The 15,658-nt window shown below is 45.6% G+C and overlaps 1 protein-coding gene across 7 annotated transcripts in view; it reads left to right on the top strand.

Moving 5' to 3' along the window:
* Nucleotides 1–15,658, top strand: part of PTPRS (protein tyrosine phosphatase receptor type S) — a 220,860-nt gene that overhangs the window by 121,119 nt on the left and 84,083 nt on the right. For all 7 annotated transcript variants that reach the window (XM_088149347.1, XM_088149346.1, XM_088149345.1 and 4 more), the window contains exons 7-8: nucleotides 11,051–11,320; nucleotides 13,574–14,155. In XM_088149347.1, the coding sequence (XP_088005473.1) occupies nucleotides 11,051–11,320; nucleotides 13,574–14,155 (852 nt within the window). The remainder of the gene's footprint in view (nucleotides 1–11,050; nucleotides 11,321–13,573; nucleotides 14,156–15,658) is intronic.

The raw sequence follows: 15,658 nt of genomic DNA, 5'->3' as shown, positions 1-15,658 counted from the left end.
TGGGAGAGAAAGCAACTTTTGTGAAATCAGTTAAACCCTCCCAAAACTTTGGCAGCCAGGTCCAGCAGGTTCTTCCCTTGACCCTTACTTGTTTGATTAGAGTTACTGTACTTTGTAGAAGGCAGCCAATGTTTAAAAAAAAAAAAAACTGTAAATGCATCTTTTGCATCTTCTTTTTCACATGGATCTCTTTGGTCAACCTGCTAGGCATGCAGACAGGTGAGGCCTAGGAAATTATTTTGGTGCATTGAAGTAGTGAAGCCTGGCGACTTCATTCAGTCCTTCCCACTTCCTACTGTTGCAGCGTCTCTGCAAGATATTTTTGGGTGTTATTTTCCTCCCAAAATGCACGAGGCTTCAGCATGGTTTGTGGGCTTACATCGCAGACTCCATGATAGTCTGACTGACAGGTGTTCCCCGCAGCCTGCATCATTTAAACCCAGCCCATGTCCCACATTTCTTGCCAACATATTTCTTTTTCCCATTAGATCAACCTTGGCAACTTTGAAGATGTGTGGACTTCAGCTCCCAGAATTCCCCAGCCAGCCATGCTGGCTGGGGAATTCTGGGAATTGAAGTCCACGAATGCTGGCTGGGGAATTCCGGGAGTGGAAGTTAACACACCTTAATATTGCCAAGGTTGAGAAACACTGCTTTAGATATTGTCAGGATTCTGATAAGGAAAGGAACATGCAGTTCAAACCAGCTTCTTTTCTTTTTATTCGATAGATAGATACATAGATAGATGGATAAGACAGACATATAGATAGATAGAAGAGATTTTACACAACTATTTTACTTGCAAGCACCACTTCACATCCCAAGCATTTTGTGGCTTCTCTGAGCTGGGCAAAACCAACCCTTGTGTTTTCCTACCGTGTCTGATGGCCACGTCCCATTTTCTGCTCATATATTCCCATTTCTTCAACTAAAAAAACAGCAATATAAAAACCATATAAAGTTCTGAAAGGGCAGGTGTTAAAGCTGTGTGATTTTTGTTGTTGTTGATGTTTCTTTGAGAAATCCAGTGCAACTTTATTATTATTTTTTTTTCCTCTCTCTGTTTCTCTCTCTCTCTCTCTCTCTCTCTCTCTCTCTCTCTCACTCTTTGACTCTGTCTTTCTTTCTCTTTTCTCTCACCATCTGTCCTTCTCTTAAGAGGCAGAGATTTCCACACTCAGATGCCTGAATGCAGGCATTTACACACACACGTGCCCGCCTGTCAATCCTTTCCCTGTTCTTCCCTTCATTTACCAAGTTCAAAGATGGTTCACAGAACCATGAAGCTTTTAAACCCTGTCCATCATCCTAGAATTCAAGAGCTTTTAGGAAACATAGCAAAGAATTATTCCTAATACAAGATAGCCTCCTCCCTTCTTTCTTAGGGACTGTTGGGATAAAGGAAGCATTATTAAGATACCGGGAGAAGAGCCTCCATTAGAGAAGATCGTGACATTTGGGCCGTAGAAAAGTCCCAGTGCAAGAAAGCATGCGGGTCGTTGCTATTTTAATTTTCTGCTGAGCAGTGAGCGACTAAGTCAGTTGCCATGTGTCCTAATTAGCAGAGAACAGCCCCGTGTTTGAAGGAAGCCACCATCTGTTTGAAGAAAGCTAGAATTCTTTCAAACAGACCATGGCTAACGATTCTATCTGGTTGCACTCCTAATAAGCCAGATTTCCTGTTTCGACCGTAATGTGAAGCAAACGATAGATGAGGCCATCTGGGTCTGTCCACCCCTACTGGAAGCACTTGAAATGGTGCATAGCATGGAAAGTGTAGACCTCTTCTAGGCCATTCCCTCCCCCTCTTGATTTTAGAGAAGTTCACTTAAAGAAGACAGAATTGAAGGCGATGATCCTGGCCAGGAATTGGGCAAATCAACTGCATAATGCCATTTTTTCCGGATTGCAAAATCCAATTATAGACGGATTTTGTTTTAATCATGGTTTGTTGAATAAACCACAGCACACTAAACTAAACAAACTGTATTTAGTCCTAGTGTAATGTATGAACCCAGCCAGTACTTCCCATTATGAAAAAATCAGGACAAATGTTGAGTCTGAAATACCGTATGGCCATTCACAGATTTCCTTAAAATTCCTACATCTCCTTTGACGGCAGATCAGTTCACCATTGTTGATCTTCTGCAATAGGTTATCAACATCCAGAAGAAGCCATGATGGCATTTAATGATGTTGTGTGCATCATGACATCATTGTGTAAATGACACGATTTGCAAACCTGTATCCTTGTTTTAATGCAATGATGTCATGACGTACCCCATGTCACTTGTTCCCTGTAGCCAGTGATGTGATGGGGCGATGGTGGTCCTCAGCACACCATTTTCAGCCCTGTAAGATTTCTCTCATCAAATTTCAGCAGCCAAATGGCTGAATTTCAACAGTGCATCCCCTCTTCCATTCCCACCATTAACTTCTAAAGTTGGCCATGACCTTCTGGTGAAACCACTGTTGTGCCAGATGTTCTCATTTGACCTTCAGAAGGTCAGAGATTGTGTTAGCGCCTGAACTGTTCAACAGTGTTCATTAGGCCCTATGGTATGTATGTACCTAAGGAGAGAATCAGTAGTCTTCGTTGGGGAAACCCAGTAGCCATTTTGCCATTTTCAATTGGAAGATCATCCATAAGATGTTCCATCTCCAACAAGTCCAGGCTCTATGGAAAATCATTCCATATTGGTCAAACGTTTTCAGGTCTGTTCATCAGGGGGAAAAAATGCTAATTACCACTCCAAGGTCTAGTGGAAAACAAAATCATTGTTAAAGCTCTAGATCAGGGTTTTTCAAAGTGGCTGGGGAATTCTGGGAGTTGAAGTCCACTCGTCTTAAAGTTGCCAAGTTGAGAAACACTGATGAAATCCATTTTCACCCTAGTGTCCTTCTGTTTTCTTTATTGGATCCTCAAGTTTTTATTTCATTGGCAAAGTTATTTGCATACTGGCTTTTTTGCAGTTCCAAAACCTGAGGATTTTTTCCCCAAATCTCATCTGCTCCTGACATTGGGGGAGGTATCTAGAATTTAATAAGAAAAGGAGGTTGGGGGGAGATGGCAGACAGTCTTTTCAGACTCCCCCTCCGTAGGCTGCACAGAGCCCCAGAATTTAGGGAGAACCGTTGCAAGATCCTTTCTAACATCTCAGTCTTCTACTCACTTGCACTGAGAAAGAGAAAGAGAGAGAGGAAAAAATGTTCCAGGGGTAAGTGGATACCCTCTGTTGCTTTGAATAATCCTTTGCTCTGAATTTCCCTTTTTTTCAACAAAAAAAAAAAAAAAGAGGGAAAAATAAAGTTAACCAATCCAGTGAAATTAACACTCTGTTTCTGCAGAAGGATTTCTCGTGGGTTTTAGGGAATTATTCGGCCAGATGACTAAAGGGCACTCTGCAGGAACACTGTGCTATGTGTGACTTTGAAAACCTGTGCCTGCTTATGTTTGATGCCTTTTTTTTGCATTGCTACTTTTTATTTTTTTTGTTAGGGGGGGAGATTTTAGATTACACCTTGTCACCTTAATTTAAAATGCACGTTGCCACCACCAACCTGTGCTTAATATGACGGCGTTGGTAGTGCTGCTCGGAATCCAATTGGTGTTTTTCCCCCCACCGCACAAAATAAACGTTTAAGTGAACCAACGTGCACCAGCCTGCACGTACACACACGGGCATAACCCTTCAGCGAAGGGTTTCCAGGACGTTAAGTTGAAACCCACAAGTGGGGAAATAAATGCAGATGCGTTCAATTCAGAAAAAGAGCTGCTTTGAGAACAGAGCAAGGAGACAGAGGAATCCTTTGTTCCTTGGAAGAATTAAGGGGGGAAAAAATGTCTAGCCCAGGAATCTGGTCGTAACTAGTGGTAGAAGCCCCCAAATGAATTGTGTCCCCCAAAATACGCACACAGCCTGCATGAGGCAGAAGGACGGGTGTAATCTAACCTTCACTAGATGTATGTTGAGGCTGTGCATTAATTTGGCCCCTGTTTCCTCTCCTGTCCCCCATTTTGGAGCAAGACGGTGTCTTCTCACCAAAATGCCAGTAACGTCCGCCTTCTCACCTCATTCGAAGCAGCAGCTTGCTGGGTGTCAAAATGTTTAATGCCATTTGATTTCCTTTGATGCTTTCAACCGATCACGTCACCTTCTTCTTTTCTTTCCCGTTCATGATTTAATTTTTTTAAAAGCACACACACACAAAAGACAAAAGAAATGATTATTCCCCCCTCTCCTTGTTGGATATAACGAAATTAACTTCACTTTTCTCGTCTTGCGTTCATTCCACGTACCATTTTTCCCCCCTCACCCCCACCATCCTTCCCTTTGACCCCCTTCCTGCTTTCTAACGATGGCTTACTTTTAAACGTGGATCGGGGTCTGAAGTGACCAAATTTTGAATCAGTTGGGTCCCCCGCCCCCCCGCATTCTTATCCTCATCTCTCCTACCAGCTGCAAATTCTTCTTGCTGGGACATATCTGGGGGTGGTGATGGAAGCTCTTGGTCCTCAGAGTTTGCTTTCCAGCTGCATCTTGGGATTCCAGTTTAAGGGCAAGATGTGATTGGATGTTGGTCCTCCGTTCTTCTAGAATCAGGTCTGTAAAAACAAGCTTGCACCCCGCCCCGCTTCCTGTTACCCCCTTAAGCTTTCTAATGCCCCTCCAGTAGAAGTCAGTCAAATGTAGGACGGCTCTTCCTAGCATCTCAGTTCTCCTAGGTGGGATTTGCTAGGGGTGGAACCCAGGACCACGTCCTTCAGTTTGGTGGTCCCTCCACCAAATGATCTACAGATGAAGCTTCACGCCTACAAGAGATGTGAGCTGTTCCTTTCCCGCAACTCATTCTTCCTGGTATTATCTGCTGTAACGCAATGCTTGTAGCTGTAAAGCTTGGATTTGCATGTTCTCTTCCTCTTCCCTCCTCCTCTAAAGCTGATCCCAAATCAAGCTGCAGGACTAGCCACGGATAGTAGTGTAAACGTAAATCAAATTTAGTGTCTGTCCTGATTTCGCCTGCTTTTGAGGTGCGACTTCAGTGTTTCTCAACCTTGGCAACTGTAAGAAACGTGGACTTCAACTCCCAGAATTCCCCAACCTGCCATGCTGGCTGGGGAATTCTGGGAGTTGAAGTCCACGTTTCTTAAAGTTGCTAAGGTTGAGAAACACTGTGCTACTCAAAGCCCCAAAGTGGTCCTTTGCTCCAAATAAGTTGGCAATGCTTTGGGTATATAAGGAAAGGGCAGCAGAGAACATCTGTTGTCGAGGATTTGTCATTTTGTCTGAACTGGGTTGATTTAAATGAAATCCCAGGCAGATGGGCCAAAGTAAGTCCAGAAGCAGTTGCAGGTCCTTGAAAACAGATGTTCTCGGCTACCTTTTCCTTATAAACCCAAAGCATTCCCACCTATAGTCACCATGCAGCCACGGTTCCATGCATTTAAATGGTTGCTAAACGGGGGCTGATAAATGGGACCTTGACATGTCAAACATTGTGTTCTGCTCGATGTTACCAGGAATAAGGATTAATGAGCAACCGTGACACGACTTTTCCCAGACATCCAGCTTTGCCTTGAACGAGAAAGCCCAACCAGTTATAGATTTAACAACTGCATTGACATAACATGTCAAGCTTGGTTAGTTTAAACCTTGGTATAATTGGTGGGGGGTTAGCTTAGTCACTAGGCTTATGGTTCAGTCTATTGTAGGAACCCAGAAAACGGGTTACGTTGCCATGAGAGAAGCACATTACGTGAATCAGTGCAGGAGTTAAAATAGGAGAGGAAGTCGAGAAGGAAGTTGGAATAAATTACGGCATGAGAAAGAAGACTTCAGAAATTGAAAATAGTCTCCAAAAGGACAGGGACAAAGGGGATGAGATTTGAACTTCAGGCAGGTGGAAGCAAAGTTATGCTAGAAAGCTTTTATAGACCACAATTTAGAAAGAGAAGGAACAACGAAGTTGTCTTCCCACTTTCCTGCTCTTCTCCAAGGGCCACGAGGAAGAGAATGAAAGCATCCACTTCCTGCTATAAACTAACCAGATTCTAATCTAAACCGACAACATTTATGAACTGCCCTTGATCTTGGCTTGTTTCACCAAACGCAAGTTTAGATGAACCACAGTTTGTAATTTGCAGGGATAACTGTAGTTGGTTTGGAGCAGTTTTTTTCAAACTTGGCCACTTTAAGATGGGTGGACTTCGACTCCCAGCTGGCTGGGGAATTCTGGGAGTTGAAGTCCACCCATCTTAAAGTAGCGAGGTTTGAAAAACACTGCTCTAAATCAGGGAATGGGTCTTCTTGTTCCTCCCTGCTGAAATCAGAGTTTATCCACTGATCACTCATTGCTGGAATTGATACAGCGTCGAAATTCAGCCTAAAGGTTCAGACAAATTCTTGCCCTGGAAAAAACTTCAGCATGTCCTCCTGCTGGAAGAGCCACCAGTTGGAAGTATCTTATCCCTAATATGCTCCTCTCAAGACAAAAAATTAGATTTATTCCGTTTTATGCCATCCTTTTGAGGTCCCTTCCATTCCAAATGTTTACTGCAAGCTGCATCCCTCAGCTTTTGTGTTAAGGCAGTGTTTCTCGGCCGTGGCAACTTTAAGATATGTGGACTTCAACTCCCAGAATTCTCCAGGCAGAGAATTCTGGAAGTTGAAGTCCACACATGCTGGCTGGGGGATTCTGGGAGTTGAAGTTCACTTGTCTTATTGTTGCCAAGGCTGGGAAACACTGCATTAAGGTCTGCCCTTACAAAGGCATTCTTCTACTATTCACACCACTCCAACAGAGAGGAGTGTTTGGATGGTTGTGCCCTTCAGGTGCCCATTTTCTCCCTCCATTGTGTGCAGGGAGAGCCCCACCCTCCCTTTCTCACCCCCAGCCCTGCAAGGACAACGTCTTCAGACTTCGATTCACAGCACTGGCCCATTTGAACAATGGTTTGCCAATAGCTTTTTTTAAAGTTTGATTTGAACCTACCTACCTACCTACCTACCTCCTTTCTCCTTCCTTCCTTCTTCCTTCTTCCTTCTTCCTTCTTCCTTCCTCCCTCCCTCCCTCCCTCATTGCTGGATTCAATTCAAATTTGTTGTCTTCTGTTTCAATAAGTACCCAGGTGTTTGCATTTCTACCTGCCTTTTTTTGCCATTTTAATGCCTTTTGCAGAGTAAATCTTACCTCTTCAGTTGGATCTCTCTCTTCCTTTCCCCTTCTCTTCCATTTGCTTCGTTCCCTCTCTGAGCTCACTTCTTTCCTTTCGTACCGTTTCAAATTCCTTGTCCCTCAGAAAGACTTCCACCATTTTCCCCCCTTTTGGTTTCTCCATTTCATCTATCATATGGGTAGCACTGTTTTCTTGTGGCTCTGTTTTGTCCCAAGTTTGTTTATCTTCCTTCCTTCCTTCCTTCCTTCCTTCCTTCCTTCCTTCCTCCCTCCCTTCCTCCCTCCTTCCTTCCTTCCTTCCTTCCTTCCTTCCTTCCTTCCTTCCTTCCTTCCTCCCTCCTTCCTTCCTTCCCTCCTTCCTCCTTCCTCCTTCCTCCTCCCTCCCTCCCTCTTTCTTTCTTTCTTCCTTCCTTCCTTCCTTCCTTCTTTCCTTCCTGCCTTCCTTCCTTCCTTCCTTCCTTCCTTCCTTCCTTCCTTCCTTCCTTCCTCCCTCCCTCCTTTCCTTCCTTCCTTCCTTCCTCCTTCCTCCTTCCTCCCTCCCTCCCTCCCTCTTTCTTTCTTCCTTCCTTCCTTCCTTCCTTCCTTCCTTCCTTCCTTCCTTCCTTCCTTCCTTCCTTCCTTCCTCCCTCCCTCCCTCCCTCCCTTCCTTCCTTCCTTCCTTCCTCCCTCCCTCCCTCCCTCCCTCCCTCCCTCCCTCCCTCCCTCTTTCTTTCTTTCTTTCTTTCTTTCTTTCTTTCTTTCTTTCTTTCTTTCTTTCTTTCTTTCTTTCTTTCTTTCTTTCTTTTCTCCTGGAGTTGAATGCAGATGAGTTATCACCGGCGAGAGGCAAACAACTAGAAAGGTTTCCGGAAGTTGGTGTGACTCTACAGAGGCACACACCCACACAACTTCCATTTCGTCTCCCAAAATGGAAGACAGCGTCTTTAGAACAGAGGAAAGCGCCTTAGTTTTAGCAAGGAATTAACCCCTCTAGTTCAGTGTTGCCTGCGACGTCAGCCCTGCAAGGTAGGCCAGACTAGAAACCCATGCCATATAGATCAGGACTACTTTTATGGTAACAGGGGCAAGAGCAGAATTGCAAGCTTGGATGTGCTTTTCCTCCCTTTGTCTTCATGTGAATTAGGGAGGGGCGTCTCTGACGCGTTTACTCCCATTCCCAGGCGCCTCTTAGAGAAGATGGTTTGTCCAACAGGGTGGTTAAATAAATGGAATTGGGTGTGCTGTCCTTCAGCACCTTAATTCAGTGTTTCTCAATGTCAGGAACTTTAAGATGGGTGGACTTCAACTCCCAGAATTCCCCAGCCAGCATGGCTGGCTGGGGAATTCTGGGAGTTGAAGTCCACCCATCTTAAAGTTGCTGAGGTTGAGAAACACTGCCTTAATTTATTGACATTATTTGTAAGCCACCCCAGTTGCAAAACTTTTCCAGGAACCCAGCCACTGTGGCGTGAACCTGGCCACCCTATTCAGCTCTCATACCCTTCCTCCTCCTAGGCGTCAACCATGAGGTGGACGCGATCCTGACCTCTCATTAAACCGGGCTTAAACGTGCTATACAAACAGCACCTCTCCGCCTTTTTAGAACAAGACGGTCTTAAAGAATGTGGCTGGGTTAAGCTGGGCCTTATTCAAGGGCTGGGCAGGGCATCTTATCCAGTTCGAATCCCAGGAACCCATGGAGGAATCAGACAGGAGACAGGAAAGATAAATCATGGGGTGGTCCCCGTCAGCCTGGGCACCCTCCCAGTTGGAAATGCCCACCCGCCCGCCTCTACATTTTATAGACAGGGCAGGAGAGTTAGGGGAAAGCATTCACCCACCTTTCTTTGGCGTGCATTTGTGTGTGTGTGTGTGTGTGTGTGAAAAATGGACCCACATGAAACAGTGCCTTCTTCCCCCTTCACCTTCTTCCCTCCTGCGAGGTCCACGAACTGCATCCTGTATTCTCTGCATGGAACATCCATCGTGGTCATGTTGTTAATTTCTTGTCCCCCACCCCACCCTGCCCCGTGTGAACCGTTTTCTGTTTTCTTCCCCTTTTGATTATTATGAATTCTATTTTATTCTATTTATTGTTGTTATTATTATTATTATTCTGCCAGGGCTGTGATGTGCCAATGTTAGATAACCACATTGGTTCACATCGGCTAGAAACAGAGTATGCAGCATTTTAAAAGTGGGTTTCCCCTGACCCCTAACCTCTCTGTCTCTCCCTTGTCCCCTCTCGCTTTCCCCTGATCCCTGTGGGCATTTGCTAGCGGCCCATTTAATAACTTCCAGCGCTCTACACCTTCTTTCCCCCGTCTCTCTCTCTCTCTCTCTCTCTCTCTCTCTCTTTTCCTCTTCTTTCTTTTTCTCTCCTCTTGTTCTCCTCCTTTTTGCATGACGTTTGTGATTCTGACAGCTGCATCTATCAATGGAATCATGTCAGATCTTTCCAAGAAGCTTTGTTAGGGTGTATATACCCCAAAACCACAAAAATTTGATTAGAGTTTCTCATCTTTTTTTTTTTTTTTTTGTTCTCTCCCATATGCAGCCTTCTTGTTGCAGCTTCTCACCCACTTTGGGGGATGGGGGGTGGGGAAGGGGAGGGGGCTCACCCCCTTTTTATGCATTCCCTTCAATTTTTGGCTAAATTGGGGCACTTCTAGGGAGCGAGCCCCTTTCCCCCACTGGCTCACTTTGACTTTTTCACCTGCAAGCATTTAAGAAAGGTCGTTCTCTTCATCATAGGAGTTCTTTGCTGAAGAACTCATGATTACGGGTAGTCCTCGTTTATCGACTGCCTTGTTTAGTGACCATTCACAGTTATGACGGTGAGGAAAAAGTAACTTTACAACCAATCCTCGCATTTATGACCTTCGCAGGTCTGTAAAGCAAAGGAAAGCTGAAGGAAGATCATAAGCCCAGCCGCAGTTTCGCTTAGCAACTGAGTTGCCAGTGCCAATTGTGGTGGCTAAACAAGGACTACCTGTAGAATGAAGCAAGGATTTTAGCCCTTTTTGCTCTACTTCTGCATCTGGTCATTAGGACAGGGCAATAAAAAAAGAATAAGCTATTCTGGCTGTGAGAGACTATACTCTTCAAGAAGGATTGCGTGTCCAGATGTGAAATAAAGCTGTTTTATCATCACTTCCCAAATAATGACAGTCTGGACAAACAGAACATTTGGTTTCTGAAATTCTGTCTCCCAAATTCTGGATCTATGTGAATTTCTGAAAACAAAACAAAGCCATTCTCCCTGTCCTGCCCTATTTTGATTTGATTGGGGGGGGAGGGCTTTGGAGAGCCCCCATTGTTTATCACTGCTTTATTTTTCTCCCCCAAACCAGGTTCCAGATTTTAAAGGGAATGCAGAGAAGGGAAAGGAGCCATGGCCTCAGGGTTGGGGAGGTGGGAAGCTGATTCCCCCTCACACAAAGACGTACGAGGGAGCCCCGTCCAGCAGCGCTCTGCTATCTCTTTGTCTTTTCCAAAGATGAGAAATTGCTAATAAATTTTTGTGTATATATTTGTGCTGTGATGATGGGTCTAAAATTGATCATTGGAACCCTGTTGCTATGAAATATTGCTTTTATGTCTATATTCTATATATTGTTTGTGAAAGTAATTATTTTGAAGTTCTGTTTTTTTCCCCTCCCTTTATTGATTGATTTTTTTTTTTGGTATTCCAGTAATTTTTAATTTCAGCCTTTTTTTTTTTAAATGAAGGAACTACAAGTAATTAAAGCCCCACCTGTATTTAAATTCTCTTCTGCTCTTTTTCCCTTTTTCCCCTTATCTTTCTTTTTCTTCTCTCTTTTTTCTCCTTCTTTTCTCCTTTTCCTTTTTTGTTTTCTTTTTGTTTTGTTACCGCTGTGCATTTTGTCCACAGTTCGCCGCGTGGCTCCCCGCTTCTCCATCCCACCCACCAGCCACGAGATCATGCCGGGGGGTAACGTGAACATAACATGCGTGGCTGTTGGTTCGCCTATGCCGTATGTTAAATGGATGCAGGGGGCCGAAGACCTGACCCCAGAAGACGACATGCCCGTTGGACGGAACGTTCTCGAGCTGACCGACGTGAAGGATTCCGCGAACTACACGTGCGTCGCCATGTCTAGTCTGGGGGTCATTGAAGCAGTGGCACAGATCACCGTCAAATGTAAGTTTGCGCCATTCCTTGTTCAGCTTGGGCTCCTCCCGGCTTCCTTGGGCCCGGTGATCCTCAGTCTTGACTCCTCTCGGTGGTGGGGCTTAGCTTGACCCATAGCTGCCTTCCACAACGGGACAACTGCCAGCCTTGCCACAGACTCCTGGGAGAAGGCTGCTCTGCCGATTGTAGAAAGTTGGCCTCGGTTTTCCGGCTAAGTCTTGGATGAGGAGTCTTCTCGGGCCAAGGGGGTGTTGGTTAGGTGAGCAGATCTCTCCCTAACCTAGATCCCCACGCCACATTTTTTAAAAAATTATTATTTATTTATTTATCATATTTATATATCCGCCCATCTCACCCAAGGTTTGCATGGCCAGCGTTTCCTTTCTGCTTTGTCTGCTTCGCTCCATCTTGTACTTCTGTTGAACTGCAGAATTAAAATTGAATGTGTTGGATGGCAGGTTGGAATCCTAGTTATTTACTTTAGGATTCAGGGATAGACAATCGAACGCCCTCCAAATGTTTTGGACTGCAACATGGACGATGTCTTGCCCTTGGCTATGCAGATTGGAGCTCATGGAGTCCAAAATCTCTGAAATGCGTCAGATGGTCTGCCTCTGCATTTTCCTGGGGAATTGTGACTTTTGGCTAACTCTGCCCCCGGGCTCCTGTAGAGGGGAAAGAGCGAGAGCTATGCACGAGATTTTCAGAAACGTACTGGTGCATGAAGAAACATCAGCCTGTGCATGTGTTTCCGACTGCCCTCAAATGCTTCTTAGGGGCTGCATGATCCCAAAAGCGCCATGCTGTTTGGAAAAAGGTCCAGATGCAACCTGAGCATGTCTCATTTGCTTTGTGAATTCATATCATCAAGAAGCATGCATGTTTTCTGTGTAATTTTGCATAGGCCCATGGCCTTTTTGGGGCGGGGGGCAAGGGGCTTCTTCCGGCATGCCACTGTGCTGTGGTCTTTTATTTATCAATAAGAACACGTGGAGCATTTGACAGAGTAAAGCAGCCACGGGCAGTTCCACTGTCCAGACACAGGAAATGGTTTGGTTTTATTTGTGGGTTGACTTGAAGGAAACAAGAGGTGATATGACATCGGTATTCTGGGAATGATTAAAGAGATAAATAAGGGGACTGTTGGGTCGGCTTGAAGGCCAAGATGATCCAGCGTTACTCAGTGGCCAATCTAGAACATCATGGAAGCTTGCAAGACCTTTGAAAGTAGAGAGGCCTCATTGGCTGCCCCAGAAGCAAGGGGCAGCAAGAACAAAGGAATAAAATCTGTATGGGGGTGCAAGGTGGAAGGAAGGGGACAGAGTAAGCTAAGGCTCCAGAAATCTCTGGACGTAATGGGTCTTGAAGAACAGAGATGGCATTTGCATGGAGGGATGGCTCCTTTAAAAACATGGCTATAGAAGACTTCAGCGTGACGGAGGAAAGGCACTCTGACCCCCGCCGCTTAGTCCAGTTAATTAACTTTTGCCTGTTCTGGAAGTGTGCATTGCCTTCTTCCATCCCTCTTTAATGGAAGGCAAAGAAAGTCATTTCAGGCCTCCAGATCAGGTAACAAGGCATGGGGAAAAGACTTTTTAATGGCCCAAGTCCCTGGAGAGTTGCTATCCACCCTCCCCTAAACCTGATGCCATCCAGATGTTTTCAATTTCAACTCCCAACATCCTTCCACCATTATCTGGAAGGCTGGAAAAGATGAGATGGGCCAATAGTCCGGCCTGGATATAAGGCCAACAGGTCACATCTTCTTGAGATGGTCAGAACCTTAAAGCTGGCGTGGGACCAGAGCACGTGAGCTGAGCACATGCCCCAATTTCAACTATTTTTGCTGTTTTCTGGCGATTCCCCACACGTCTCCTCTGTTGGTTGGGTTTTTTCCCCCCATTTCTGAATGTTTCTGGTTCTCCTAGTGCAGAGTCAGCCAGGCATCTTGGCTGGATTTAAGACCCCTTTTCCACCTGCTGTTTCTAACCACGCAGGTTCCTCCTCCGCCCCATCACACTTGCAAGCAAATGGTCTCTTTTTTAGCTCCGTGCTCACGTTAATGATGCCAGCTGCTGAGCTGAACCCTCTCCGTGTTGATGACGGCGTTTAAGGAGGATCATAAAGTCTGCCTAACTAGGCTGGGAATATTTCAGCTGCTTTTCCCCAAGCAACCGCACGTCTGCCCAATTAGGAGAAAGACTGCACGTACGGTGGGAGACGGTTGTGTTTCTTTTCAGTCAATTCTCTCCTTCTTCTCAGCCTTTCCCAAAGCTCCAGGGACTCCTATTGTCACCGAGACCACAGCCACCAGCATCACCATTACCTGGGACTCCGGGAACCCGGACCCCGTGTCCTATTACGTGATCGAGTACAAGTCGAAGAGCCAGGACGGGCCGTACCAAATCAAGGAGGACATCACCACCACCCGCTACAGCATTGGGGGGCTCAGTCCCAACTCAGAATATGAGATCTGGGTGTCGGCGGTGAACACAATTGGGCAGGGCCCTCACAGCGATTCCGTAGTGACCCGCACGGGGGAGCAGGCGCCTGCCAGTGCCCCCCGAAATGTTCAGGGCCGGATGTTGAGCGCTTCAACCATGATCATTCAGTGGGAGGAGCCGGTAGAACCCAATGGCCAGATCCGGGGGTACAGGGTGTATTACACCATGGAGCCAGATCAGCCAGTCAGCAACTGGCAGAAACACAACGTGGACGATAGCCTCTTGACCACCGTGGGTAGCCTTCTGGAGCACGAGACCTACACCGTGCGAGTCCTCGCGTTCACGTCCGTGGGGGACGGCCCGCTCTCGGATCCCATCCAAGTGAAAACTCAACAAGGAGGTGAGTCTCTGTAATTACGGGGCACCACGCTTCGTGGGGTCCCCCCAAAAGCCCTTCAGAGCCACTTCAATGCTGAACAACCAAATAAGACTTTTAACATAACAGAGGGGAGAAACACTTCCCAACACAGCCAGTAAACAACTAAATTTAACTTAGTGTGCATTAAAGCAAAGTTGAAATTAAATTGAACCCAGTCTAATCTTTGCCCAGTCCTGACCATCTTTCAGGGGCTGAGCCTTGCTTATTTCTTGGGGTGCCCCCCGCCCCTCTCCGTCCCTCGTTCGAAGGCTACCCAGAGATCAGTTACGCAACTCTGGTGCAAGCAAGTCACGTTGGCCTTTGATGCCGGCTGGATTTTTGCAGACCAGCCTGTAGAGGAGCAAGCCATTAGAGCAGTGTTTCTCAACCTTGGTGACTTGAAGACGTGTGGACTTCAACTCCCAGAATTCCCCAGCCAGCTGGCTGGGGAATTCTGGGAGTTGAAGTCCACACGTCTTCAAGTCGCCATGGTTGAGAAACCCTGTGTTAGAGGATCTGCAGGCTTAGAGCGTTACTGAGCTACCAACGGGAAGGAATATTTGGTTCTGTAGTACTAAGGGAGAATCATTTCTACCATTTTCTAGGAAGTATGAAGAACACACTTGCTTTTCTATAGTCAAGAACCTTTAATTTCCTCCTTCAGTCTAATGGTTGCTAAAGACAGGGCAAATATAATGGTTGAACCCTGGGTGCGGAGGTGTGGATTCAGCCCCATCTCAACCGTATTTATTTATTTCAGAGAAAACCAAAATATAGTTTTCTGTGTGGAATACCCTGAACTAGGGAGTCAGGGAATTTGAAAGGGGACCCTCTGTGAAACAGACCAAAAGTCAATTATTTCTTCTCTCCCCAGACACACATTTTCCCCTCCCCAGGAAAATTCTTGGACTCTGACAGTCCTAAAATGGGAAAACAATTACGACTGCAGAATTAATCAAACATGGGATAGGTTGTTTTTATAGAAAAAAAATAGTATTCTGTAGTAGTGGTAATAAATATTATTTTCATAGAAAATTGTTATGGCTTTTGGGAGCAAACTGGTTTATTCAGGAATGCTTTTTTTTCTTGGCTGATGGGGTGATATGGTTACCAGACACATTATTGCTAACAAAGTATAGTGAAATGTTTAGATTCTACTCCACAGGTAGTCCTCACTTAACAACCATTCATTTAGTGACTGAAGTTACAATGGTGCTGAACAAAGGGACTTACAACCGGTCCTCGCACTTTCAACCATTGCAGCACCCCCACGGTCACGTGATCACCGGCTTGCACCTACAACCATTGCAGCATCCCGGGGTCATGTGATCACCATTTGCGACCTTCTCAGCCGGCTTCTGGCGAGCAAAATCAATGGGGAACTGCATGATTCACTTAATGACCACTGCAAAAAAGGTTGTAAAATCAGGTGCAACTCGCTTAACAACCACCCTGCTTAACAACAAATTTTCAGGTCCCTATTGT

Source organism: Python bivittatus, unplaced genomic scaffold (genome assembly GCF_059951505.1).
Source record: "Python bivittatus isolate LINGU-HERP-01145 unplaced genomic scaffold, Pbiv_v1 ctg000580_np1212, whole genome shotgun sequence".
NCBI classification, from domain to species: domain Eukaryota; kingdom Metazoa; phylum Chordata; class Lepidosauria; order Squamata; family Pythonidae; genus Python; species Python bivittatus.
This window is presented reverse-complemented; position numbering and strand designations above follow the sequence as displayed.